This window comes from Chrysoperla carnea, chromosome 1, assembly GCF_905475395.1.
Source record: "Chrysoperla carnea chromosome 1, inChrCarn1.1, whole genome shotgun sequence".
Classification (NCBI taxonomy): domain Eukaryota; kingdom Metazoa; phylum Arthropoda; class Insecta; order Neuroptera; family Chrysopidae; genus Chrysoperla; species Chrysoperla carnea.
The window spans coordinates 3,035,730-3,063,066 of record NC_058337.1 but is presented as its reverse complement, the minus strand read 5'-3'; the positions used below and the strand labels follow the sequence as shown (position 1 = coordinate 3,063,066).

General features: G+C 29.4%; 2 protein-coding genes across 2 annotated transcripts; one reads left to right on the top strand and one right to left on the bottom strand.

The window, feature by feature from the left end:
• Positions 1–1,323: 1,323 nt before the first annotated feature.
• LOC123290434 (trypsin-like) lies at positions 1,324–2,923 on the bottom strand. Its single transcript, XM_044870607.1, has 4 exons — positions 2,755–2,923; positions 2,327–2,557; positions 1,761–1,868; positions 1,324–1,659 (listed from the first exon to the last, which is right to left on the bottom strand). Exons 1-4 carry the CDS (start codon positions 2,917–2,919, stop codon positions 1,324–1,326), a joined length of 840 nt encoding a protein of 279 aa, XP_044726542.1. The 5' UTR covers positions 2,920–2,923.
• A 17,357-nt stretch (positions 2,924–20,280) lies between these two features.
• LOC123290578 lies at positions 20,281–21,316 on the top strand. Its single transcript, XM_044870819.1, has 3 exons — positions 20,281–20,350; positions 20,609–20,899; positions 21,140–21,316. The coding sequence occupies exons 1-3, from the start codon at positions 20,318–20,320 to the stop codon at positions 21,284–21,286; spliced, it is 471 nt and encodes a 156-aa protein (XP_044726754.1). The 5' UTR covers positions 20,281–20,317; the 3' UTR covers positions 21,287–21,316.
• Positions 21,317–27,337: the final 6,021 nt, after the last annotated feature.

Sequence of the window (27,337 nt, the reverse complement as noted above, 5' to 3'; positions counted from 1 at the left end):
ATGGCACAGACCAACAGACAAGGAGATACACACACATAGCGGTATTCTTTTTTATGGGTCAAAAAATAGAATCGTCCAAAAATACTATTTTTATTTTCTTGCAAAATAAATTTTTCACCGGAACCTCAAAATAATCGTTATTTTCGTCAAGAACAAGTTGTCAGCGAAAATTCACGAGGCTTTAACGTCAGATCGAAAAAGGAGTTTTCTTTTACAATTTCTTATTAAAATGGATCTTTGGTCCTGTGATTTTGATCACCCTATATATCGATATTATCGACAGTAATATCAATACCAATAAATAAAAGGTAAATTCGAAACACTATAACGAATTTATATATATATCATTATCGATTGTTCTTTTTGTCTAAGTGTAGTACACTAAGTTATACTAGAAAAGGATAGTGATATTACAGTGTTATAAAACTATCCTATTCTACTTAAACAGTTAGTGTAAATAATATGTACACCATGGTACAAAAAGAACATGTTCAATTCGTTACGTGCAGAACCGAACTCATTGCTAGCAGAACTTCTATACCGTTTCATTATATTACTTAATTTGAGTTTACGCGCAATGATTGTGTTCTTCATGTAAAATCTTGCCTATATTTATAAATAATGTAACTCTTTATTTATAAATATAGGCAATATTATTACATTCAGGATGTAATCAGAGTGTGAAAACTCAATTTGGTAGCATAATTAAACGATGTAGAAATTATTATCATTGCCCTCTACCAACGGGTGTGTGTTTTTCCTGTTTTGTTTTTTGGTCTTCGTTAATGTATATGGGATCCCTCAAAGATAAGGTCGATTGGAAAATGTGTTTCTCTTGACCCACTTTTTCTTTTTTTATCCGGGGTCAAAAATTTGCCTCCCTTTTTTCACTTCTCCCTTAATTGTCCACTTATTAATTTTGTAATCTTCGTTAATCTACCTAGGGCTCCCAAATGCGCGAAGACTGTGGAATTTGCTACTCTTGCTGCAAGGCTATTGCTCCACTGGTTATTGTTAAGTATTTCCGTGAACGGCGCTAAAACAGTTCTACACGCAATGAATACTGTAATATAGCATTCAATTATTATCAGATTGATTGATGCGCTTTTAACACCAATCATTAGTTTTTGTTTCAATATAATTTTTACACATACATGGATACACAAACACTCTACACTGCTATACATTAATTATTTACAAAATACAGTGCAAGTCAACTATAATGTTGATAGTTGAGGAAAGAACAAAATCAAGGGAAAATTAAACGCAATATATAAAAAATTTAAATAAAATTTATATAAAATTAGTAAAATCAAGAAGTCATTAATTCGATTCCATTAACTTTTCAACATTGATAAATATCCATTCACGAATATCCCAATCAGTTAATCGCACATATACACCAGGTAAAGATGGTTCTCCACACTTATCACCCCATGATACAATACCATATAATTTATAATTCACTATAAATGGTCCACCAGAATCACCTTGACATGTGTCCCGTCCTTGTGTATCTAAATATGAAGCGCAAAACATTCGATCTGTTATATTATGGAATTTCGAATGGTATGGATCCTGACTGTATGTATGGAAACATTGATCTTGTGGTAAAATCGGAAGTTTGACATGCTGTAGAATGTTTTCATTTAACTTCGACTAAAATTTAAAAATTATTAGTAGAATGGACAATACGGGGCTTCCATATGATTTTAGACACGTCGCGTCGCTCGTTAGTGATTTTTAATTTTTTTACTTACTTTACCCCATCCAATTGCGAAACCGAAATTATTTGCAATTATTCGATCAAGCTCCGTTGCTAATTCTATTATCTGAATTCTGTCAGAAAATGGAAGTGGGTTTGCCAGCTAAAATTATTTTAAACAATAAATTGTTATTTTTTTTAGGTTTAACGCGAATATGAAAAATAAGAAGTTTTATGAAAAAAACGAAGCTCATAGCAGCTTTTTTGTAGCGAAACTGTATATTTGTCCTTGGAAATAAAGACAGAATTTGATAGATGGAATTTGGATAATTCTTTTGTTATTGAAATTTGATAAGGATCAAGTACGCCTGAAAGCTTTTGCCTTTGATGCGCTTACTAGGGTATGTTCCCGAAAAAAGCTGATAAATTGCAGATTTTACATTTAAAGAAAATTTTGTTGAATCATTTGTCATGCAACCTTCATCAAAATTATAGAATCCATTCTCAGGTACAGGCGCAATTCATCCCTACCGTAGTTGAATAAGGGAAGTAATAGGCGAAATTCAGTCGTCTTAAAATAAAACAAACGAAAATACCTGTTCTCTTAGCAGGTCTAGTTACCTTTAGTAATGCAACATCAAAATCAAAGGTTGTATGTTTGGATCGATCGAACAAATGATGAACTACAATTTCTTTTACGGGTATTATTATGCCACCTTTTTCTCGAAACGTTGTACCAGCTCGAACAAAATACGTTCTTTGTACAATCGAACAATGTGCTGCAGTTAAAATAATTGTTTCTGTAAGTATCGATCCACCGCAAACTTGTACTCCATCGAATTCCACTTGCACCTGCAGTGTGTGATTTAAAAATTGTGCTGTTTATGTTCTTATAACAAGTAAATATTTCTATAATCTACGATCTCAATACTTATTTCAAGAAAATAAGAATACAAATAAAAGTAAAGTCAGAAAAAGGTTTTGTTGAGCCAAGAAAATCTTTACTTGTCACCATATGTTAGAAAATACAGCTAAATAAAAATTTATACCACAAATGGGTTCTCTTCAATTGTTGTATATTCACCTCCTAAAATACGTAATACTCCTGAATCGCGATAACTATAAACTTGAACAATTACACCTCCGATTATATAATTAAATTCCCGTATTACAAACAGAAGAAACACGAAATATCGGTCTTGCCAAATGAACATGATGAAAGACCATGCGATTCAGGACAAGCATTTTGCAATCAGAGCAGTAAAAAAAAAAAGAAAATATAATGTTTTTGGTACAAAATTAAGGAATTATGAACGCTGTTTTTGTATGCCAAATTTAATTGATATTTTTAAATCCGAATAAATATTGCCAAATATACCTGTATTATATTCTTTTTAACCGACTTCAAACAAAAAAGGAGGAGGTTGTCTATTTGTCAGTATTTTTTTTTTTTTATGTTTGTTACCGCAGAACTTTCGACTGGGTGAACCGATTTTGATGGTTCTTTATCTATTTCAAAGGTAGTGCTTCCCGTGTGGTCCCATTCATTTTGGTCGAGTTCTGATAACGGCGTCCATGAGAAAATTATAAAAGTCTTAAATTTGCACTAAGTATGCACGACAAGAAGACGAATAACTCAATATCACGTCAATCGATTTCGATTATACTTTTTTAGTGATAAATTAGTTAGTGCACTTCAGATTCAATAAAATTCTCAAAATAAAAAAAACTTTTAACAAAAAGAAAACCGACTTCAAAAGATAAATTTGTCCAAAATAAATTAATATGCACTAAAAAGTAAGAAATAACGATAATATAATGTAGTTAAAATTATTGTTATTTTTGGAGCCGGTGTCAGCCAAGGAAACAACTCTGACAGAACAGTTCGCTACATTAGCTTGGCGGACACCGACTCCAAAAATAAGAATAATTTTAACTACATTATATTATCGTTATTTCTTACTTTTTAGTGCATATTTATTTATTTTGGACAAATTTATCTTTTGAAGTCGGTTTTCTTTTTATTAAAAGTTTTTTGTTAGTTAATTTATAATTGATTTTCCGATTCAAAGATTATCCGCAGAACATCATTATAAAAAATTCGTAGCGCAGGAGCTGCATTAGGTAAGTGAATATATAAACTTTAACGATGGTCATTTTTGACATCTATTAGGTAAAGTCAATGAACATTTTTTCCATCATCAGTACCAAAACAATGGCTCTCTATTTTTAATTTCTTATAAATCAAGTTAGGTCACAAAATTCAATCCGACTAACTGTTCAAATTTTTCGAAATTTGACTGTTTATAGTGTTTTGTTTCTGCGACTATTTTTAAATTTCGTAACTGCATTTCCAAAAACAGTTTTCAAACTCTCCACGCCAGATTGTTTTATAGCAAATTGAAATATTAAAATTATATTTATTATTTCAAGTGTGGGTCAACTGTCTATTCGACTCTTTGTCCGTCTGACCACGTGAACGTACGACCTGTGGTTAAATACACAACATATGTTTAACAAATACAATATACCTTAGTACTTACTTATATGAATCTATATCTGTTTTAGGAACCATTTGGTGATGATCTGATAATTATAGAAAATTAGGGTTAGAAATTATCTGACCTAAACACATTAATTTATTATTGTGTCCAAAAAAAAACAAACCACATTTGTGGAATATTTGAAATAAGTCTCAAAACGTATATTTTACCTGAAATCCAGAATCGAGTTGTATAACATGCAAGGTTGCGTTAGGCTAGAGTGCCTATCCTGAGATGGGATACACTTTGACCATAGGATCCGTTGTGATACCAAAAAGAGGTTGTGCTAGTATATTTAACTTGAAATCCAGATTTGTCTTTCCATTTCTCCGATCCCTAACTGAAAAAGGGTCCGTTGTGATACCAAAAAGAGAACTGTCTCATTCTCGGTCAGTACTTCTGGAACAATTTGGAGCAGTTTACGAAACATCCAAAGTACTCTGACGTCAAGATATTTAGATCGGAGACGTTTTCAAAAAAAGGCTGACTCAAATGAGTCCATTTCTTCAAAGTAAAAGCTGGAAAGTGACAGAGAAGATAAGACATTGTTTCCTCTTCCTTCTCACTGAGAAAGCTTCTGCGTCTTGCAATAATCGTGATGTTCTGGTAGACCCAATCGTTCAGCGGACCTGTTGCCAAGCCAGTGTTCTGTAATAGCCGCAACCATTTCACTTATAATCAAGACCATGTATCTTGAAAAGGTCCTGATAGCCTGAACAAGTTCCAACATCAGATTGGAAAAATACAATCGCCCGCGTGTGACAGATGCGGAGAAAATTCAGAAGAAACATCGATCCACTTTCTCTGTTACTGCCGGCGCTCATACGGCAGCGAAGGAAATGGTTTGGTCCGGCCATAGTCGAACCAGAAAAAATTGGGAAACTCTAGCTCTAGGCAAATCCTGGGTTTCAGTACATCAATTGGTTATAATAGCCACTGAAAAGTGTAGCGGGGATAGAGTACAAGGGTCTATTTGGCTATGGCCCACTAACCTCCATACCATACCATACCATACCATACCATCTTGAAAAGGACGGTTTTCTGAGAGAAGTATATATTTTAACGTTATCAGCCATTTGATGAGGTCTCACCGCTATAACTTGGACCATTTTATATACACCAGTGTTAAATATTTATTTTTACTTCCAATTTCAAAACAAAAGTAAAAAATGAGTTTCACTTAGACCCTAGAATAAACGTACCTCGACCAACTTTTTTGGTATTTATTTTTTTAATTCAATAATAAATAATTGTTGAGTCGTGTGTCTAATTTAATCATAATATTATTATCTATTCATTAAAAACGAAGAACGAAGAGCTGTAAAAACGCCCCCCATCAACTAACAACTCTAACCCTAATTCACCCTAAAAAATGTGATCGTCATTGGTGAAGTAATTAATAAATAATTTTAATTATATATAGAAATGTATCTAAATAACAAAGGTAAATAATTTTATTTTTTAAAAAATGTTTACGTGAATAAATTATCATTTAAAAAATAATATTTCATATTTCCATATTGCTCAAATGTTTTAACAAAATAAATTATCAAATTTTTTTGAAGTGAAAGCTTCTTTAGCGGCGTTGTACACTTTTTTTGTAATGGGTAAAAAATGTTAAACTCGGGACAGGACACGTGGCCTGTTCGAAAAAGCGTAAGACTATGTCACAGTCAGTACACCGGCTCTCGTCCGATCACTGAAGCTAAGCAACATTGGGTACAGTCAGTACTTGGATGGGTGACCGCATGGGAACACTGTGTACGGTTGCCTTTTTATTAAAAATATAATTTTTTTTGGTTTTTTTTTTTTGTTTTTTAAGTGAAAACTTCTTTAGCGGCGTTGTACACTTTTTTTGTAATGGGTAAAAAATGTTCGTTTATGAAATTGTCATGTTTGTGTATGATAGCGCAATAAATAAATATTGTATTCTACCACATAAATGATAGTACTTTTATACTGATAATTAAAGCAATTCGTGCAAAATTATTCCAATTCCAAAATATCAAAAATGCACAACGTTAATATTCAAGTTTTCACTTCTGCCGGCACTCCTGGAGTGCAACCCGTGTTTTTTTTACGATGAATAAGCCTGAAAGAAATGTCGAAAGTGGAAAAGTGGGAAACATTTAACCAACTGAACCTAGTCATAAGGGGGCATAAGGTCACAGTGGACCTTAATGTAGTCGAAATATTCTTGAAAAGCTTATTTTGTCTTAAAACTGTGATTAAGTAGATATTTTTGGTCGCTGAAAACGATTCCAATGTCAGATTACACCAATTTGTTCACGCATTACAAAAATCGAGCCATTTTTTTACCTGAAATTCCACTTTTGCAAAATATTTCTCGTCCAAAATGTTATCTTTGTACGTATTCCGAAAATTGTGTAAATTTTGGGCAGGAATTTCAATTTTTTGGCACATAATATCGGCAAACTAAGTATTTTTTGTTTAAACTTGCTCTAGGACATATTTTTGGTCGCTGATTATTAATGGATTTATTCAGTAGAAAATCATCAGATTTCTGATGCAAAATGCTTGTCTGAAAAGTTCTCGGCCGTGCTGTTAATTTTGAAACACCTGCTATAAAATTCAAATAATATCTACTATTAATAATTTATACATAAATTGTTGAAATTTATAATTTTATTATCTACACAGGCACGTATGAACGGAGGGTTTCGTGATCAAACTCTACTCCTGTCACTGCAGCCATTTATGAAACCCATTTCCACTTACTAATTAGGTGTTCAAGGAGTTTCGTCATTTGTTGAAATTTATTAATTTTTGATCTTAAGACTGTTGACGGTGGATATTTGTTGCTTTATATTGATATCTTGACGTAGCTATCGAACTGGCTAATGCTGAGAAAAGAAAAGGGAACGCTGGAGAAGAGCTCAGTCCTGGCAGTTTCCCCTGTAACAACAGTGGCGATTGAACGCTCCATTTCCACTTTGTGTCGTCTCAAAACATTCCTTCGATCGACAATATCTGAAAATCGGGTAAACGGCCTAGTCTTGCTCAATGTACATCGCGGTGTAGAAGTCCATGCGCAGAGAGCTTTGGAAATGTTTTTTCCTGTACCTAGTAGAATTAACAACTTATTGAAAAATAATGACTGAAAATTACATTTTGACGTAATAGAATGCTTTCTTACTCGAAAAAAGACTTTCATATTTTCATTGATTTTATGACCTAACATATGGGACAAAAATTTTAGCCTGGATGATTTCTACGCACGCACGGGTCTATATCTATCATATTAATAATATTATCAAATAAAATGAATTGTAATAATAATGAATATAGATTCAAATAAATTCATAATTTAGTTCTCTATAACAACAATGATTAAATTATATTGATTAGATTATTAATTATAAAATATTTTTGATATCATATTATTTTATTTTATTTATTATTAAAAAAGGATAATTCATAGTTATTATAACTAAATATTATTGGATTCAATTTTACCTATATCTATTTATTATGAATATATTTGTGTAGGTACAGGATAATTCATTATTTTTGAGTACTTCAAATACCTAAAAATACTTACTTATCTCTAGCAAAGCTTCAAGTAACTAAAACGATTACCAATTTTAATGCTTTTGGAGAGTCATAGTTTCCTTATCGACTTCCTTTTTTGTATTCCACAAGGGACCTTCCAATATTAGGAAAATGGCTTTCTGTAAAACTTTTTCGAACCCACCCTAAAATGTTTTTTTGGATAATTCTAATCAAAAACTCTCAATGTCACAAAATTTTTAACGAGTAGTTTTCGAGATACGAGCGATCAAAGCTACACATATATTTTATTTATAGTACCTAATAAGTAGGAAAGTGGGTTTCTGTGAAACTTTTTAAAAACCACCCCCAAATAGTTCTTTGGATCGTTCTGATAAAAAAACGGACTATATAAGTACCAATGTATGTGTAGCTTTGCTCTTCCGTAGCTCGGAAGTCTTCCGTTCAAAAATTTTATGGTCGTGAGAGCTTTTTGGGGCGGTTTAAAAAGTTTCACAGAAAACCATTTTCCTATCTAATCAAAAGTATATACTATGAACTATATTATTGTAAAGTTTCATTGAAATCCATTCGGTTTGTTTTTGCATGAAAACGTAACAAACAAACAAAACTCACTTACACATTTATAAGAAATATCATTCAAATCCATTCAATAAATTTTGCATGAAAGCATAACAAACAAAGTCAGTTTCGTATTTACAATATATATAGGCATTAATTATAACTGCATCACAATTAAAATAAAATCCACCTAACAACCATTAAAATTTTCAGGTTTCAATTCTATTTCGAGTTAATTTAGCATCACGACCAAAAATGATTAATCCGGTATAATTTTTTACTTCTATATTGCAACTAAATAAAAATGAATTATTATATTTATACTGATTAGATTTACATGGAGTTATTTGATACAGATATTTTAATAAATATTACAATATCAATTGTAATTATTATAAAATCAGCATTTGTAAAACTTTTTAATGATGTCACTATTCAAACAAAATAGAGTTTATAAAAATCTTCACTATTCCAGTGCATACTTGAAGTTTTTATTTAATGTAGTCCGTCTGTTGTGTAGTCAACTAGGCAATTGGTATGACGTAAATGTAATAAAATTGGTCTAAAAATATCGTAAACTTGGCAATTTATATGATGGACATTGGACATGTAATAAAATGCTCTAAAAATAGCGTAAAAGCGTCAAAAAACAAAGTTTGTTTATGTTTTCTTTTTGAAAAGTGTGGTAAGTTTTAAAGTAAGCATGTTTGTTTGTTTTTTTGTTAGGCTTTCACGATAAAACTAGCGAATGGTTTTTAATTAAACTGTACAGCAATATAGCTCATACTTCAGAATAACACATGAGATATAATTTACCAAGATATATTAATAAAAAAATAAAAATAAAATAATTTAATTTTACATTACCATAAATTACAGATTTCTGTAAAAAATAGTCAATATAAAATATTTCACAGCCATCTTTTCTGATATACTCAATGAATAATTACAACTATTATACATTTAAAAAAATAGAAAAACCATACATATATTTTACCTATGTAAAACGATCCTTAACAATATTTCGAGTGCTATAGAAAGGCGACAGCAATCTTTATCAATCTTTACTTTTAAACCCAGCAAAGTGAGTGGGGATCACTCTAGTATTTATATAAATTTCTTCTCAGAATAGTTGCTACAGTTTGAGAAACAATATTATAAATTAATATTTTCAAATAATAATAATTATTATTATTATCAATATACTAAATATATAATGAATAATGCATAATTTATTTGATTTAATAAATTAATCTATTATTCAGATGATGATAATAATAAATAATAATTATTATTAATAATCATCAATTTTAATTTTAATAATAAATATATAATGCATGTCATATACGCATATTTATTACTAGAAAATAAATCATTTTATTTAACATTAATTTACTATAAAATATTTTATTCAAATTTATTAAATTTATTTTTAAAATTTTATAATATTTTAATTATTATACCTGAAAACTTTACTGTGTGTTCATGACTTCGGACTCGAAGTTGAGAGTATTGAGAGATCGATTCCAAGTCATAACTCTCTAATTTCTTGAAATGTTTTTTCATAAATTTAATTTTTAAAAGTAAGTAACCACTTTTTATAGGCTTAACATTTTGCTTAAAAGCAACCTCCTGTCAAAAAAAAAAACATTGACATAAATAACTTTGTTTCGGATTTGTTTAAACTCGATATATTGGGTAATTTTCACGTTTTCCTGTCCCCGTGAGATCTTCCTTATCCCTTAGTCAATTTCCATGATTTATCCCTGATTTAAACGGTCTAAAACAATATTAAGATTTAATTTTGTTCGTTATGCAATTTGCATGTCATATCTGTAATAAAATTGCTTATAAATAAAAAGAAAGTGTTTTTTCGTATCTTTTTTAATTGATTCTCTAATTTTGCACACAATAAGTTTTTTTCTTTTTCAAGTGTTACTTCAGTATCATGACACTTTGTACCCATTTATGAAATAACATTAAAAATTGTATCGTTTACTCAAATAAATAATATAAAATAAATAATAATATTAAACCAATCCTACCCCTATTTCACCACATATGTTTCAATAGCACTCTCCTTTTCTACGTACATCGAGTGTAAAAAGTATATGCAAAAAGAACATCTTACTCCAAGCAAATTAGACATTTGGATACTTAAATTCTTAAACCATCAGATTCTCAATGTATTGATTTCCACTGATTTTTAAGGATTTCATTAAAATATATAGCACAAAAAAATAAAAAAGTTATTTTAATCACAAAATGCCATTAAAACCATCAACTAAGCCTTTAAATTTTGCATATACAGAAGTTTTTGGATCATGATAGGCAATTTTTTTACACAAATATGTTACAAATTGCCTAGACATTTTCTAAGATTCACTAATTTGTATAAACTTATTTATGGTGCAAGAAGGGCTTTACTCGTATTTTCTGCTTAAAATAAGTCAAGTTATAACATTGTTTTGCTAAAAGGAGATGGACAATAATCTTTGAATGCTTATAACTTCTTCGTTTTTTAATCAATTTTATTTTCACTTTTAAATTTTGTCATGGTATCAAGTCTAGTTTTACATTTTTATGTGTAATATGGTAAATTCGACATGCTAGGTCATTACCGTATTGCTAATTTTTCTAGACTATTCCAATTATGATTCAAATTTATAAATGAGGCAGGTTCATATTATTGACGTACATTTTTATATATAATTCTAGTTGTAATAAATTGAAACTCAATATTAATTACAATTTTAATGGATTATAATTAAAATGTATAAAATATGATTATGAGTCGAACGGCACGGCGCGGCGGCGGTTAGCTTGGTATGGTAGATAGATAGGTATTATGTATTATTTAAATTAAAACAAATGAAAAATTAATAAAAATAATAACCAAAATTATACAAAAATAATGATTTTATTCAAATTTAAATCATCATTAAATTGGGTTTAAATCAAAAATATTTAGGGGAGAGTGGGATAAACGACGGGTAATAACGAACAATGAAGTTTTGGTGTTTATAGAATATCAAATCCCTTAGAATTTGTATAGACCAGTCAGTGAGTTTGCTTCAGTTATTATTATGGCAAATTTTCTGTTTACAATTTTTATAATCGCGAAAAACTGATTTTTTCTCCATGAATAATTTAGCTTTTAGAACGCTTCGAGATTGCTCACAGTAAACGAGGGTTAAATAAACCTTTAAATTATGTCCTTTCACTTCAATCGACTTAAAAATTTGACCGGTAAGTAGATAAGACCCCAAAAACCAAAAGTTATATGATGTCGAGAGGTGCTTTTTTCCAGAGGATGGTAACCACTCGTTCTAGGGGGTGGATCAATATATGTTAAAAATGACAACGGGTTACACTACGTTTCTTGGTAAATTAAGTGTTGTACGCAACTAATCGTGCGAATATTACATACGTTAGGCATATATTTGGCAAGACGGACAATTGTCCGTTTTGATAAATATATGCTAAGATACACATACACCGAGAAAAACCAAAGTATGTTGTGTGTTGAAGTTGTAAAGTGATACAATGTTTAAGATTTTGTGTTCTGTATCACACAATTTATTCCCTCCTGCCCCGTACCTATATTAATATATAATTTGATACCTCCCACATGTAACTGTCTATTGGTGATTTATATTTTTGTTTTCTTTATCAATAATAACAACAAAATATTTTTTTTTAGTATTCACTACCCAATTAAATCAATTATTGTTTTATGATAGTCTCTTCTAAGTGACACCTACTAATTTAATGAATTTGATAGGTTTGTAAATTCATAAATCTTACTATTTTCCCATAGCCACATCTCCCGAATCTGGCCTCAGATCGAAATTTGGTAAAGAGCTTTTTTATTCGTCTTTATGAGCTTATTCTGTAGGCCAACGATCTGCAGTTAATAACAGAACGCCCTGTATACAGGGGTGTATAAAAAATAGTCAATCAAATAAAACCGGTAGTTATCAAACAAAAACTGAAAATATTGTAATTAATTACTTTGTAATTTTGTATACCCATAAAAAAACTATTCACAAATATCATATACATACGTAGATAATAATCAAAAATAAATGTAGTATTTAGCGCTACACGTGGCTAGCGAGGGTAACTATATTCATTCAAAATGACACACGACCACCAAAACTATTGTTTTCAATATTAATATTTTTAAATGAACAAATCCTTCTCCCGATTTTACCCTCTTTATTACTCTATATCATTATGTTACAATGTTGTTATGACATTGTATGGTATATTTAAATTAATTTTTAACCAGAAAAAAATGAAATAATAAATATAACTTCCTTCATGATTAAATTCAAATTAATAAAAATGTATTATGTTGAAGTGGGCGGGAAATTATTAAGAAATAAGAGTGGAGCTGGGTTCCCCTTATATTGAAAACATAGAAATCACATCAAAATCAATTTTTATTACGGGAACTTTTTGTTTTTCGAAAGAATATAAATTCTATTGGGTTGATTCTGATTAGGACGACTATCGTATCAATTGTTAAAATTGTATATATGTATGTATTCGGTAACTTCGGCACCAGATTTTAATTCTTCAATTTCCAAAGCCCTACGTAATTTATTTCGGTACGGAATTTATATGTAATTCGCTTCTACTCTCATTTTCAAAGCATATAAAATTGGAAACAATTGGAGCCAACTCACAGCCCCGTATATTTAATAGTTTTTGAGATGCTTGACTTTACATGGTTTTCAGAAATGTTAAAATTTTGATTTTTGCTTATGTAAACCGTGAGAGATAGAACAAAAGTTTAAATGTAAAAAAATGTTCCTTATAAGAAAATAAACAAATTTTGTTTAAAATAATTATTCGTTGAAGCAATCTTTTGTTTGAACAATCATTGTTTTCACGTCAGCGGGCAAATTATGGCAAAACATTTGGTATCTAAAAGATAGAGAAATGAAAATGAGTAGGTAATTGTCAAATTTTTCGAAAACTAGTACACATGGCGGCCTGACGGCGATGTTAATTAAGCTGCCTTTTGTATATGTTATTTGGGGACCTCTTTGGGGAGTTTGAAACTACGTTTTGAAAGCAAAAAAAAAAAGTTGTGCTACGTGCGTAATCGCTGAAAATCTGAAAAAAAGTCCGAAAATTTGGAGCACAACTTATCTTTGCTTGCAAGACGTAGTTTTACACTCCCCTGAGGGGTCCAAATGACATACCAAAAATGCAGTATAACACCGCGTTTTGCGATTTTAATGTAGAAGTTGACTGAGATAAAATCGAAATTGATGCAAAATTATTTATCATTTAAAAAATCTCTGAGTAAAGGCGCCGGACGGTTCAAATTTAAACATAAACAAAAATATTGTTTATAAATTCTAACATTTATTTTTTTATAAACACAACTTAATTATTTTGAAATAAATAAATATTTTGACACAAATGTCATATTTATAAAATAAACAATTTTTTAGATTAATAATTTTATTTTACCTTCCTTATAAATCGAATTAATTTTTATTTATATGTAAAAGGATGAACTTTATTTGTCAAATGGAAATAAGGATAAATCCTTTAAATTTATTTTATATTGGCATTTTATTGCCAAGAAAGTGATTAAAACAGAGAGGTATTTAAATTTTTGTTTTTTAATATTAATAATATTTTTATAATACCAACTTTATTAATTCAGTTTTACTTAAAGATTAACTTTGTTTATGAAGAAACTTATTTATCTCATTTTTTACCTCCATGTTTACGTTTAATAGAAACACAACACTATCTAGAATCGCGTATTTTTAAAGCCGCGTTGGCTCCGAAAGATAAACATTCTCGAAAAAATGTTTTAAACAAAGATTGTCAGTTTTTTATTGATATTCGACTTTCTAATTAAAAGTGTAGGTCGTAGGCTCTAGGTCGAATCTGATATCAGAACATGATATCCCCCATCAAACTCTGCAACTTCTGTTTAAATTATTTTTTAATTGATTAACTACAAAACAAACTATTAGCCAGACTAGCAACGTCACGAAAAAGTTTATTGCAAAACGGTTGGATTTTAAACACTGAAATATAAAAGGCGCGAAAATTCTAAAATCTGTTAAAGACTATCGAATATCGACAAAAAAACTTCTTTGTACCCTCGAGATCTTGAAATTTTCCAGATATGCTATAAATTTTACCGGATATGCTATTCTATACTTAATCCTACACTGCAAAATTTATGAAATAGTTAAATATTTACACTTTTTAATTAAAAAATTGAATTTTCCATCAAAATTATTTCTGGCATTATAATTTTGGGACACCTGGGAATGTACAAAAACCGAAGAATGTTTTCTATTAAATTTTTAACAAAAAAAAGCATTAATTTTTAAGCAAACGATAAATGTATTCGTTTAAAAATAACTTCATTATTCAAATATTTAGTTTAAAAGTTTGAGTGTCAAATATCTTACCCTTTTCAAATTTGTCTGTATACGGAAGTCATAATACCTGCGGTCATTACACATTAAAAAAAATGCAAATCTTAAATCTCTTAAGAGAATTAATTTTTAACAGAAAATATATAGGTGGTCTGTTTACCAAAATCATAATCTTAAGCGCTTTAGTAACACTCACCAATAAAATTTATAACATTCATCACGCCTTAATCCCTTATAATATTGTACAAACTAAGGGCTTAATAATATTATACTAAAGGATTAATTTCAAAATTCAAATGTTATACCTAAAATGTAACGATTCCTATTGGTCATCAATTCTTGGTCGCCGATCGAAAGATTCATAATTATCCAATCAAATAATTTGTAGATGTCAACAAATTTTGGATTTTTTGTATAAATCCAACATCAAAATTATGGTTTTATTCATTCCAAATTTTGATTTTCAATTGATTTGAAGCTGTGGTATTTTATTTGTGTGTTAAGTGAATTAAAATTTCATGTAAGTACTTTTTTTAATTTATTTATTATTTTTTCATTATTTATTTATTTTTTTTAATGATTTTTAATAATTGAAATGATTTTTAATAATTGAAATGGTTTTTCATATAATTGAAATGATTTTTAATATAATTGCAATGATTTTTAATAATTGAAATGATTTTTAATAATTGAAATGATTTTTCATGTAGTTGAAATGATTTTTAATATAATTGAAATGATTTATGAATTCTGCAAATCATGATTAAAGACAAAAATGATCATAGAAATTATAATTCATTACAGTTTTTAGAAATGATTTTGAATTATTAAATTGAATTATAGAAATTTTTAATATTTTTCACTAATATCTCTTTCTTTTGTTCCAGAAAAATGCCTTCATTTAAACGAAGTTGTGAAATTATTAAACCAGAAGCTGTTACACCATTACCAGAAATCGAAATTTTAACACCTAATCGACACGATTTGCCACATCATATCGAAAAATTGATTAAGCAAAATGGAAACAAAACTCCTAAAACTGTTGAAAAAGCATCCATGATGAAACAAAGTGAAATCAAAACTCCAAAAATAATCGAATCTTCTGAGACACCTAAACACAAACACAAAGTTAATAATGTTACGAAATTTAAACTTCGTCGTCGCATTTTATACGAAGAAGTTACAAACGTAACAAAAATTGTGGAAACTCGTAAAATTGAATCACCTAAACGCGTTGAGGTGTTCGAAGCGAAAACACCACGCTTTGATTTCCATAATAGTGTAATGGTAAATCCACCAGTATCGTTGAAAAGTCGTCGGCAAATGTATATGCAATCACGATTCAGTGAAAAACGTCAACAGCGGAAACAATTTGAATTGAAACGTCGTGCTATGTCTCACGATCAAATGTTATTCCATTTTCGAGATATTATTATGGACAATTTGTTAAGTAGTGAATTTTAATGGACAGATATTTTTGTGTGTGATTTTTTCTGGAACGTTCCGTACTAAAGTGTGATATATTTTGACGTCAAATTTTTTTGTAACGATTGCAGTCTTTGTAATGATTTTTTGTAAATATTTTTGTATATTTTGTAAATAGCTGTAACGAGCCGTACTAAAAGTGTGATATTTTTGACATATGAATTGTATTTGTTAAATTTTTTTTTTTGTAAATTGTTAATTTGTTAATTTTTATGTTTGTAAATTATTATGAAAATTCAAAAATGGATGTTTTTGAATTATATTTTGTTATTTCTATTTTTATTACAAATTTTAAATAAAAGGCTGTTTTAAACTGATAATTGAATTATTTTTTTTTACTTAACGGGTTATTTTTTATTTCAGCCAATTGAAACTTTTAACAAGGATTTCAAGGTTTGAAACTTTTTTTAAAGGATTTTAAGGAAAAATTTTAAAATGTTAGTTTCTTTTTGAAAATGTTAGTATCATTTTGATTTCCAAAAATTCGTCAATTTAAAAATGCTAAAACTTGGTGAGGATCGAATTTATGAAGAGTCAAGTTATCGTAACTACCGAAAAATACATATTTCGACAATTTTCATCCATTTTTCACCCCTATTCACCGCTTGCAATTCTCCTTCACATTACATGTTGGCACGACAGACAAAAACTATCGACGAAAAATTAATTTCCACCGAAAATTTGCTCTTAACTTTGCCAAAATGGGAAGGTAAAAATGATAAAAATTTCACTCTAACATTCATGAATTTTGTTTCGCATTTTTTAACAAAATATAAAAATACCGTAAATCAGATGGCAAAAAGTGAAGTGGCCAGATATTTGACAGAGAAATCGGGGATAACAATTGGACGTCATTTACCACGTTTGCACATAAGAAAACTCCATGCTTAATTCTGTTTTGCTTTTACCTTAGTTTTGATAGTTATTCGAAAAATAATCTTTTTCAGCTGTTTTATGAATGATTTTTTATTAATGCACCAAAAAAAACCATAAACCAAAGGTTTTCAACAACATTTTCAAATCACCATTGATCAAAATTAATCAAAAAGCGATTAGTATATGGCGTTTCAACTTTGGGGAAAAATGATTGTAATACTATTTCCACGAAATTTTCAATACGATCACATATATTGTATTTTTTTTTTTGAAATTTTCCATCATATAAAAATTTTTCTTTATCATTTAGGATTAACAAATGTTCATAGAGTTATATGGGTAGGTACCTCCGGACATGGTTGTTGTATCATTAATAAAATTGCAAAATAGCGCAACCGAGAGCGGTTCCACATACATTTATTACTCACTCAGTTCGTAATAATATTTAAAAAGAATGTTATATGAATGCCACATGACTTCTGTGTACAAACTTTTTTTAGTTGATACCACTTTTTCCAAGAATTCATATAAAATGAAGGTACAACTTAGGACAAAACCCGTGTCAATTTTCTTACGTAAATAAATTTCAGAATATACTTTCGAAATTTTCGATAACTAAATAAATGGCGGCCGAAAGCCGCCTTAAATTGTGCTTTTTAACTCTTCTAATTTATTAAAAAATACAACCACTGGCATTCAACACTTTCCATACAGGGTATTTTCACAATTTACTCAGTCAATTGTTTGTTATTATGCAAAATTTGATGGTCTATTATGAGTCTCTTTGTGCAATAATGCCGAAAATTAATGTTTTATAAAAATTGAGATAGTTTTGTTTCAAAATTAAATTGCAAAAAATTCCTTAGATTATATATAACGGGTTTATGAATGGTATCATAATTAAATTAATTTTCGAATTATGAATTTTTCTGAGTTTTGCATGTCCCATAACGTGACTAACGATTACCGAACGGGCGACCAGTGTTCTGAGAGTTAATTTTTTTATTTAAATCGAAAACAAAATTATACTGGTTTTTACAGATTTATTTCTACCCGTTTTTGAAGTTATACTTCTTTTGGCGCGTTTGGATGAGAGTGAATTTGTGAGCTGCGCGCGCACGAACGACATGATGAAGTTAGCCACAGAATTGAAATAATAAAAAAATATATCAACACTGAATATAGTTACAGTACAGTGTATAGTTACAGTGTTTTCAAATATTAGAGGTTAATTTTGTAAGTATAATATATAGATATATTTCTAAAGAACTTATTATTTTTCTAACAAATAATCAAATAATAATAAAATTTAATTATTTATTAAGAAGTATAACTTCTAACGCGTGTACATAAGTACACACACTCTTTTTTTTTTTGTATTTTAATCAGTAAACATTATATCTCAGTTTTAGGATTTTCTCAGTTTCCAGAGTAATTAGTATTCTTATGTCACAAACATTCAGCTCATTTGACTAATAAACAAACTTTTTCTACATATATTTTTGTACATGGAGGTTATTTCATACAAAGAATTATAACATATTATTTGTTCATATAATATAAATAAAAATATCAAGCATTATATATTTGTTTTTAAAAATATATATATATATATATAATTTTTTCATATATTTATATAATATATAAACATTTATTATTTCCTTTATATATACTGTTCCAACATACTACCAGTTAGTATGTATATATGTATATTAAATATAATAATGATAAAACCATGCACACATATTTATTATATTTGTAGATATGTTATAGTAGGTAGGTAGTTACCTAGTACCTACTATACCTACCCTTACTATCTAATGGTATTACATACATTTTTACTTTGAGTTTATTAAATAGTAGGTACCTGTATAATACTTTAACTCGAAATATTATATTTTACATATGTGTAGTGTAATGCAGTATACACCAATGTTTTAATATCAATGCGTTACGTAAGATAACAATCACTCTTCAATCATGGGGGAGGGGGCTAATAGTTTAGATTTCAAGAATTTGGAGTCCTGGTCCCGAAATTAAGCCATATAAATGATAGCTAGCAAAAAACTGACATCAAAGCTGAAAAGTTCGACCCAAAATTAGTGGGTTTCAAAAAAAATTTCAATAAGATCGGATCAAATATGCCTGTGTTATCAAAAAAATTAAATTTTTTAACTTCATGACGTCATCAAAATCCAAAAAAATTAATTTTGCTCTATCTTTCCCAAATTTTACCCAATTTTGATAAACCAAGTATGGAATCCTACTAAATTTGGGTCACACTTTTCAAATTTGTTGTCAAAATTAATCTAGCTATAATAGATTTCAAGAATTTGGAGTCCTGGTCCCGAAATTAAGCCCGTAAATGATAGCTAGCAAAAAACTGACATCAAAGCTGAAAAGTTCGACCCAAAATTAGTGGGTTTCAAAAAAAATTTCAATAAGATCGGATCAAATATGCCTGTGTTATCAAAAAAATTAAATTTTTTAACTTCATGACGTCATCAAAATCCAAAAAAATTAATTTTGCTCTATCTTTCCCAAATTTGTGAAAAATTATCGAAAAACAAAAGGAAAACTTTAGAAAAACAAAATAAAAAGCGCCCGAAGGCCACCATAATTGTGTTGGTTTTTTAAACTTTTCTAATTTTTCAAAAATAATGCAAGCACGTGCCTATTCGATATTTTAGACCCATAAAGACCCATATTCAAGCCAAAAAGTACTTTAGGTACTTAAGATTGTTCAGTATACAAATCAATCAAGTTTTCCATCCACATGTTGCCCATACTCTAAATGAGCCAAATAAAGATATCGCAATCATAAAAAAAAATCACAATTAAATAATAAGTTTTTTTTAAAGAATTTAGAGATAGGATCCTTAGAAAAAGTGATTTTTTTTTTGGAAGATCCTTATAAAAGAAGAGTTAGATATTTAGTTACCAGTGGCATAGGAACTAATGGAAGTAACTCGATAAGGTCTTATCAACTTCGTGGATTTGTTTATTTATTTAGTTGATTGTCTTAATTGATTGTTTTCCCTAGTTAAATATTTAAAACTAAATCAGTAAATGTGGTATAAAAAGAAACATTCTTAATTAATTTGAATTCGTAATACTTATGACTATGATTTTGATTAGATAAATAAATACCAACTTCTTTTCATTTGGACCAGCAAAAAATAAGATTTGTGAAAATGGCAAAACTTAAATGGATGATATATATTTTGGTGAATATTTCTTTTTTAATTTTTAACTCTCGAACTAAAAAAAAAGGACTGTTATAGGTTTAACCGCTATGTGTGTGTGTCTGTCTGTGGCACCATAGCGCCTAAACGGATGAACCGATTTTGATTTTTTTGTAATTTAATGGAGAGTGCACTTAGCTACGTCAAGTGCGAATTTAGCAATCTGTACCCAAAAAACCGTTTACCGTTTAGTAGCTACGATGCCACAAACAAATTTTAACTTATATTTTATTATTGTAGATCGCAGTTGGTGATTTAATTTGTACGAACATTTTATGTAATCAATCAAAAATCAATAATCAACCAAAAAAATTAGATCGTACTATTTTTGGACGAAGGATATGTCAATGTAATCCTATAAAACCAGTTATTACACTGCCAGTACACATTCCTAATCAATCAAACCAATTAAAACCTTCTCGACCACCACTCAATCAAAACAAACCAATTTTACCAAATTTAAATACACAACGACCAATTAAGCTCACCAAGAAACCGTCAGTTGTTAATGTAATCACAACAAAATCACCAAATGCCAACAAATTCACCAAAAAACCGTCGGTTGTTAATGTAATCACAACAAAATCACCAAACTCCAACAAATCCACCAAGAAACCGCCAGTTGTTAATGTAATCACAACAAAATCACCAAACTCCAACAAATCCACCAAGAAACCGTCGGTTGTTAATGTAATCACAACAAAATCACCAAACGCCAACAAATCCACCAAGAAACCGTCGGTTGTTAATATAATCACAACGAATTCACCTAACGCCAGCAAATCGCCACAAATCAATCAAAACAAACCAAGTTTACCAAATTCAACTCCACTGCCATCAATTAATCAAACCACCAAGAAACCATCAGTTGTTCATTTAGAAGTAGTGTCGCCACCTGAGGATGATTATGACGACTAACGATGGTCAGTTGACACTTTTATTCACGCAATTTACGAAGAAGCAACAATTTAATCAACCATCGCTTCTGCTCGAACTAAAACTAGACGATATCGTTACAGAGTCACTGAAAGTCGGATTGGGAATCAATAAAGAGAAATCCTTCGTCTTTGTTTTGATGATTGAAACAGTCTGATTGGTTATCTACAAAACGAATTATTAACCAAAATAGATTAAAATGATCTACGCTGTTTAAATATGAACTTGAAAGTAACCAAGGCTTGTGAAACTTCAATCTACAACCAACAATTAATCTGAAACAGTGACCATCATTTAATCCCTTCCAACAGCAATTCCATTATCCAGTATAACATAACACCTAATTATTAAAATCACATTGTATCTTAAAAATAATATAAGTAAAACATAAATAGAATAAATTTTAACTAAAGTTATTCCGTTCTCTGTCTATCATTTTTTTCATATATTTTCCAACAATTTTCTTTTTTTTTCATGTATTTTTTATTCAGTTATACTGAATACTTGTGCTTGCTATGTCTGGGATGGTTTATTGGGTTGAGTGTTTTAAATATAAAATGGGGTACACAAAAAAAATAATAACAAGATTTACTTAAATTACGAACAAAACAATGATTTATTTAAATTATAAAAATATTTTTTTATTTGGGTATTATTTACTGGCGGAAAACCCTTCCCAATGGCCAACACTCTTTTGAGGAATCCACTCAAATTATTTGAGAGCAGTTACTATAAGGAAAACCTAATTTCTATCCGGCGAATTAAAATTAGGTTCTTTGATTATGATATTAATAATAATAAATTTTGTATTTTGCAATTAACCCGTCATTTCGCACATGCTCGATTTAAAACATATACTTACTTTTAAACCTGTCTACAGTCTTTTTGAAATATATTTCTTCAAACCTTTCGGAAATTGTATGAATTTCTCTAATCACGAGGCTGAAGATGGCATCTAAAAATTATTACCTTCGGAAATTTTCGGGCATGTTCGTATATTTTCATTAGTTTAGGGATATTCCGCTCTATACGGAATTGTGTAATAGTTTTAGTGATAATAATTGTGAAAATAATTAATAATTATTAATTAATCTTTATAAAAAGTTTAATAAATACTGATGAAGTTGTTTTAAACAACTTTTTTTATGATTTATTTATATTACAATTTTTATTGAAAGCATTCTTACTGGTACATAACTTATAAGTACATTAATTTTCTACATAAAAACGTCATTTTAATATGCAAAGAATTAATTCCATTCAATTTATTCAAATCAATCTCATTTCAGCAATTTGCATAGCCTTTTCGCCAATGGAAATTAGCAAAGGTAATTAACGCAGCTGTTTCCAGAAGCTAGACGGAAATATCCATAATTCACCCGTCGTAAAATCAATTTTTCGTGAAGTTGCTAGCTTTTATATCATAATGTTGGCCATTGGGTGGGAATTTGTACCAGTACTATTTGTAAAAAGGATAAAAAATTATTTTAAAAAAATAATAATTTTATTTTATAAAAAAAATATTTTATTTTCTGTTTGTGTGTTTTGAGCATTTTCGAATTCATGGAAAATTTCAATTAAATTAATATATGTTATATTTGTATGGAAAATTTTGAAGCGTGTTTTGTATTATTTAGGAGTCAAATTTAATGAAAGTATAATTCTTAAAAACTAGAAATATATTTTAATAGGTAGTAGGTTTATTTAAGTAGGAAAATGGTTCAGTGGTAAAATAAAGAATATAATTCTTTTTATGATAATTCAAAAATAAGTTTAACACAGTTTAACTGTATTTTTACTATCATCGTTTCGTAACTAATGTTATTTTTTTTGTTTTTTTTTTTACTAATGACGAAAAAGATTAAATTAATGTAACGAAAAATCAACATACGAGATAGAAAATAATCTCTGTATTCATATGTAGCAGTTACTACGTGCTACGTGCTACGGTGCTACAGTATATGGTTCGTATCCAATTATTATATAAAACTTTTATGTTTAGTTACTATGCGAAAAACAAAATTATACCCCAATTTAGAAAAAATACTGAGCAAAATGAATCAAAACTGTAACATATTTGTTACCATCCATTTATGAATGGGGAGCAAATTAGGAAATACTGTTCATGCGAATGCGACCCTTATGGTCCACACATTCAACTGTCCAGATAATAAAAATAACTCTTCCTAACGGCCTAAAACTTTATCACTTCAGATGAAGAATTCTCACGAATAGAAAAGTTGGTGTTTGATCATAGTGGAAGGCGTCTCTAAATGCAAAATTATTACAAAAAAAACTCTATTTGGCTACTTTTGTTATTATAAAAACTAACCCATTAAAACCTACACTACGTTTCTTGGTAAATTAAGTGTTGTACGCAACTAATCGTACGAATATCACATACGTTAGGCATATATTTGGCAAGACGGACAATTGTCCGTTTTGATAAATATATGCTGAGATACACATACACCGGCACAAGCCAAAGTATGTATGTTGTGTGTTGAAGTTGTAAAGTGATACAATGTTTAAGATTTTGTGTTCTGTATTACACAGTTTATTCCCCCCTGCCCCGTACCTATATTAATATATAATTAGATACCTCCCACATCTAACTGGTTATTGGTGATTTATATTTTTGTTTTCTTTATAAATAATAACAACAAAATATTTTTTTTAGTATTCACTACCCAATTAAATCAATTATTGTTTTATGATAGTCTCCTCTAAGTGACACCTACTAATTTAATGAATTTGATAGGTTTGTGAATTCATAAATCTTTCTATTTTCCCATGGGCACATCTCCCGAATCTGGCCTCAGATCGAAATTTGGTAAAGAGCTTTTTTGTTCGTCTTTATGAGCTTATTCTGTAGGCCAGCGATCTGTAGTTAATAACAGAACGCCCTGTATATACGTATAAATACAAACCATGGCAGGCTTTCATCATATTTATTTCATTTAGATACAGATCACACACATCATATAATAATATAGAAAATATACTGACTGCATTCTATACGATACCTATTTAAAAAAATATATTTAAAATAAAAATAAAATAAAAAATAAAACCTGACATTAACTAGAAGGCTTGAAGAGAAAAAGCTTTCGACATATACGCAGATATTAATCACAAAACATCACACACACTCACTGGTAGCTAGTCACTAGTCATCATCAGCACTGGGTGTATGTAGTCACTGTATATATTATATCTATATAGTGACGATGACTGACGACTAGTGATGCTTATTACATATGGATAAAATATTAATTAACTTTTTCCATATTTTTTTTTGTGTTGCTTACTTCCTTGTACAAAGTAATGGATGATTTGTAGACACGACCGTATGCTTTGAGTAGCAGATTTAGTGTCACCAACTCCTTGATTTATACATATAAATACCACATTTAACTTACTGTCGGCATTTCTATTTCATTAATTAGTCGCAGAAACGAACAGCGTTAGAGTTTCTGGAAATTTTGTGACCTAAATTGATTTATAAGAAATTAATTATATGCATTTTAAATTAACCGTAAATAAACTAAATTCACAATTCGATTAATAGTGACGAAAATGATTTCAAAATTCTTACTCGGGTGTTTTTGGGCGTCACTGAACACGACAATCCCGTCAAAATTGGTCTCTGAGATACCTGGAGTCAATGGTAAACGGTATCCCTGTTGTCTCCTCGAGTTTTCGGGAAATTTGTTATTATAATCGGTAAAATCGCGACAGAATTAATCTCCGAGGTACCTGGTGAATGATTCTGTCGCGATATTCGTGTTAAACGAACCCAAAAACTTCCAAGTAACTAGTTTGAACTGATTATACAACGAATTTTTAGAAAACTTCAAGAGATGACGGGGACACCGTTTATCCTGGGCATCAAGTACTTCGTAGACCAATTCTGACCCCTAAAACCCCCGAGTAACAAATTTGGAATCATTTTCATCACTATTAACCGAATTGTAAATTTTATATATTTACGATTAATTTAAAATCATAACTCCTGCAGAGAGGAAGATATTCGAAGTTTAAAAACACTCTCAAACGTGACTTCCTTTTGTAGTAGTGTTAGTCACATTTGCGTTTTGTTAAATAAACATAAAATTTTATGAGCTTATTTTTAACTACAGAGGAATAAATGCAGAATCAACCATAAAACTAATGTAGTGCCAGTCACATATGGAATCACTCTGATTAAAAATTTTCAACAGTATATAAAATTTTCGATTTTCAGATTTCAATATAAAATATCTATTTTGCGTATTCCTTAATCCATTTTACCAGACTTTCAAGGAAGTTACATGGTGCACGCATCAAATTTTTTTAATAGCAATTTTATCCAGTTAGTTCATCACTAACTTTGGACTGCATTCAGTCAGATGTAATGACGTAATACATGCCTACCTGACTGCTTTCTCTATTATACAAAATTTTATTTTTGCCTAATTTTGTTTCATTTTCGAGAAAAAAAAAATACTTTTACGAATAAATTTTATTTTTCATCAAAATTAATTAAATTTTTATTTTCGAAGTATATTATTTTTACTGCATTATATGAAAAAGTTCTATTTTAAACCCGTTAGATGAATATATTTCTTCAATAGAGCCTTTTTTTTGAGAAAAATTACTAATTCCGGCAAAAATTTCAAATCATTGACAGCTTGAAGTAGGAATGGCAACGATATATCGATATTGTGATATCGATGTAACCAATCGAAATAACTTAAAGCAAGTGAAAATAACCAATTGACTGAGTTAATTGTTGAAATACCTGTATATACAGTGTTGATTTCACAATCGTTTGTTTCTTTATGGCATAAAAGTAAGGAAAGATAGCCACTCTTAGATGGGCACACATGCATACGTGTCACATACATAACTGATATTCCCAAATAATACATACTATATACTTGGCGCCCTTACTGGTAAATAGTGAAGTTAACGAAAAAATGTTTCAAACAAAAGTTGTTTATTTTTTTATTTCATAAATTTTTCTATCTCTAACGGTTTACAAGATAGGTCCAATGGACTCAAGACATAATTAACCTATGTTGCTCATTTGCGAACTCGATTTATGTCCTGAACACGCTGTCAAAATTTCAGCTTGAAATCTTTATTCGTTTTGAGTAATCGTGTTGCAAGACAGACAGATGGACAGACGAACAACCGAAAATGGTACTCTATTGCTCTTGATAACTTTTGACTTGAAACTTGAAAGGATTTTTCCGTAGTTAGCGTGTTTTTCGATTAAATGCAATAATACCATATTTTAAATCGCATTTCCTTCAAAGCTACCCGAAGAAGTAGGTGCAATATGATGGCAGAACAAGATGTCCCCCCATCAAATTCTTATTTAGCTTATTTTTTTATTGGTTAACTAATAATAATAATAATGATGGGGTTTAACCTCCGTTTCTCTGACATATACGCCAATAACGGAGGCCACCCACATCATTATTTGTTAATCTTTATTTATTTAATTACAAACATATTTACAATTACATTTTGATGTGGGTGCAGTCGGTTACTTCGTTCTTATCCAAGCGACGACAATGTGATCAATTCTGCACTCCCATTAATTATAAATTGTTCACACTGCCGCTGCCTGGATTCGAACCCGCAACCTAAGTCTTAATGTACAAACAGACAAAGACAAACGCCTTAGACCGCTCGGCCATTTAGACTCTTTAGGTTATTGGTTAACTACAAAACAAGATATTTAGATGTACCTATAGATTAAAATGGTCCAACCTATATATATTTTTTACCAAAATTTTAATAAAATAATACACAAAATGCTAAAAATACACCACCCTAAACAAATTTATATAAATTTACTAAAAAAAATTGTCAAAAAACATAAAAACGCATATTACCGTATTCAACTTCCTTCAGGTGAGATTACCAAAAAAATAAAAAATAAAAATTTTATACCTACCCACAAAAAAAAATAATAACTGTGATAACACTTTTCATACAAGAGAAAAATTATCCTAAATGTCATTTTTAATTAAAAGAATA

Coding starts and splice junctions, on each gene's coding strand:
- LOC123290578 (XM_044870819.1), top strand. CDS start 20,318: ATGGCAAAACTTAAATGGATGATATATATTTTG. Junction 20,351..20,608: donor AATGGATGATATATATTTTG/GTGAATATTTCT, acceptor TTATTATTGTAG/ATCGCAGTTGGTGATTTAAT. Junction 20,900..21,139: donor TAATCACAACAAAATCACCA/AATGCCAACAAA, acceptor ACGAATTCACCT/AACGCCAGCAAATCGCCACA.
- LOC123290434 (XM_044870607.1), bottom strand. CDS start 2,919: ATGTTCATTTGGCAAGACCGATATTTCGTGTTTCTTCTGTTTGTAATA. Junction 2,558..2,754: donor TTGAAGAGAACCCATTTGTG/GTATAAATTTTT, acceptor CACACACTGCAG/GTGCAAGTGGAATTCGATGG. Junction 1,660..1,760: donor TCGCAATTGGATGGGGTAAA/GTAAGTAAAAAA, acceptor TTTAAATTTTAG/TCGAAGTTAAATGAAAACAT.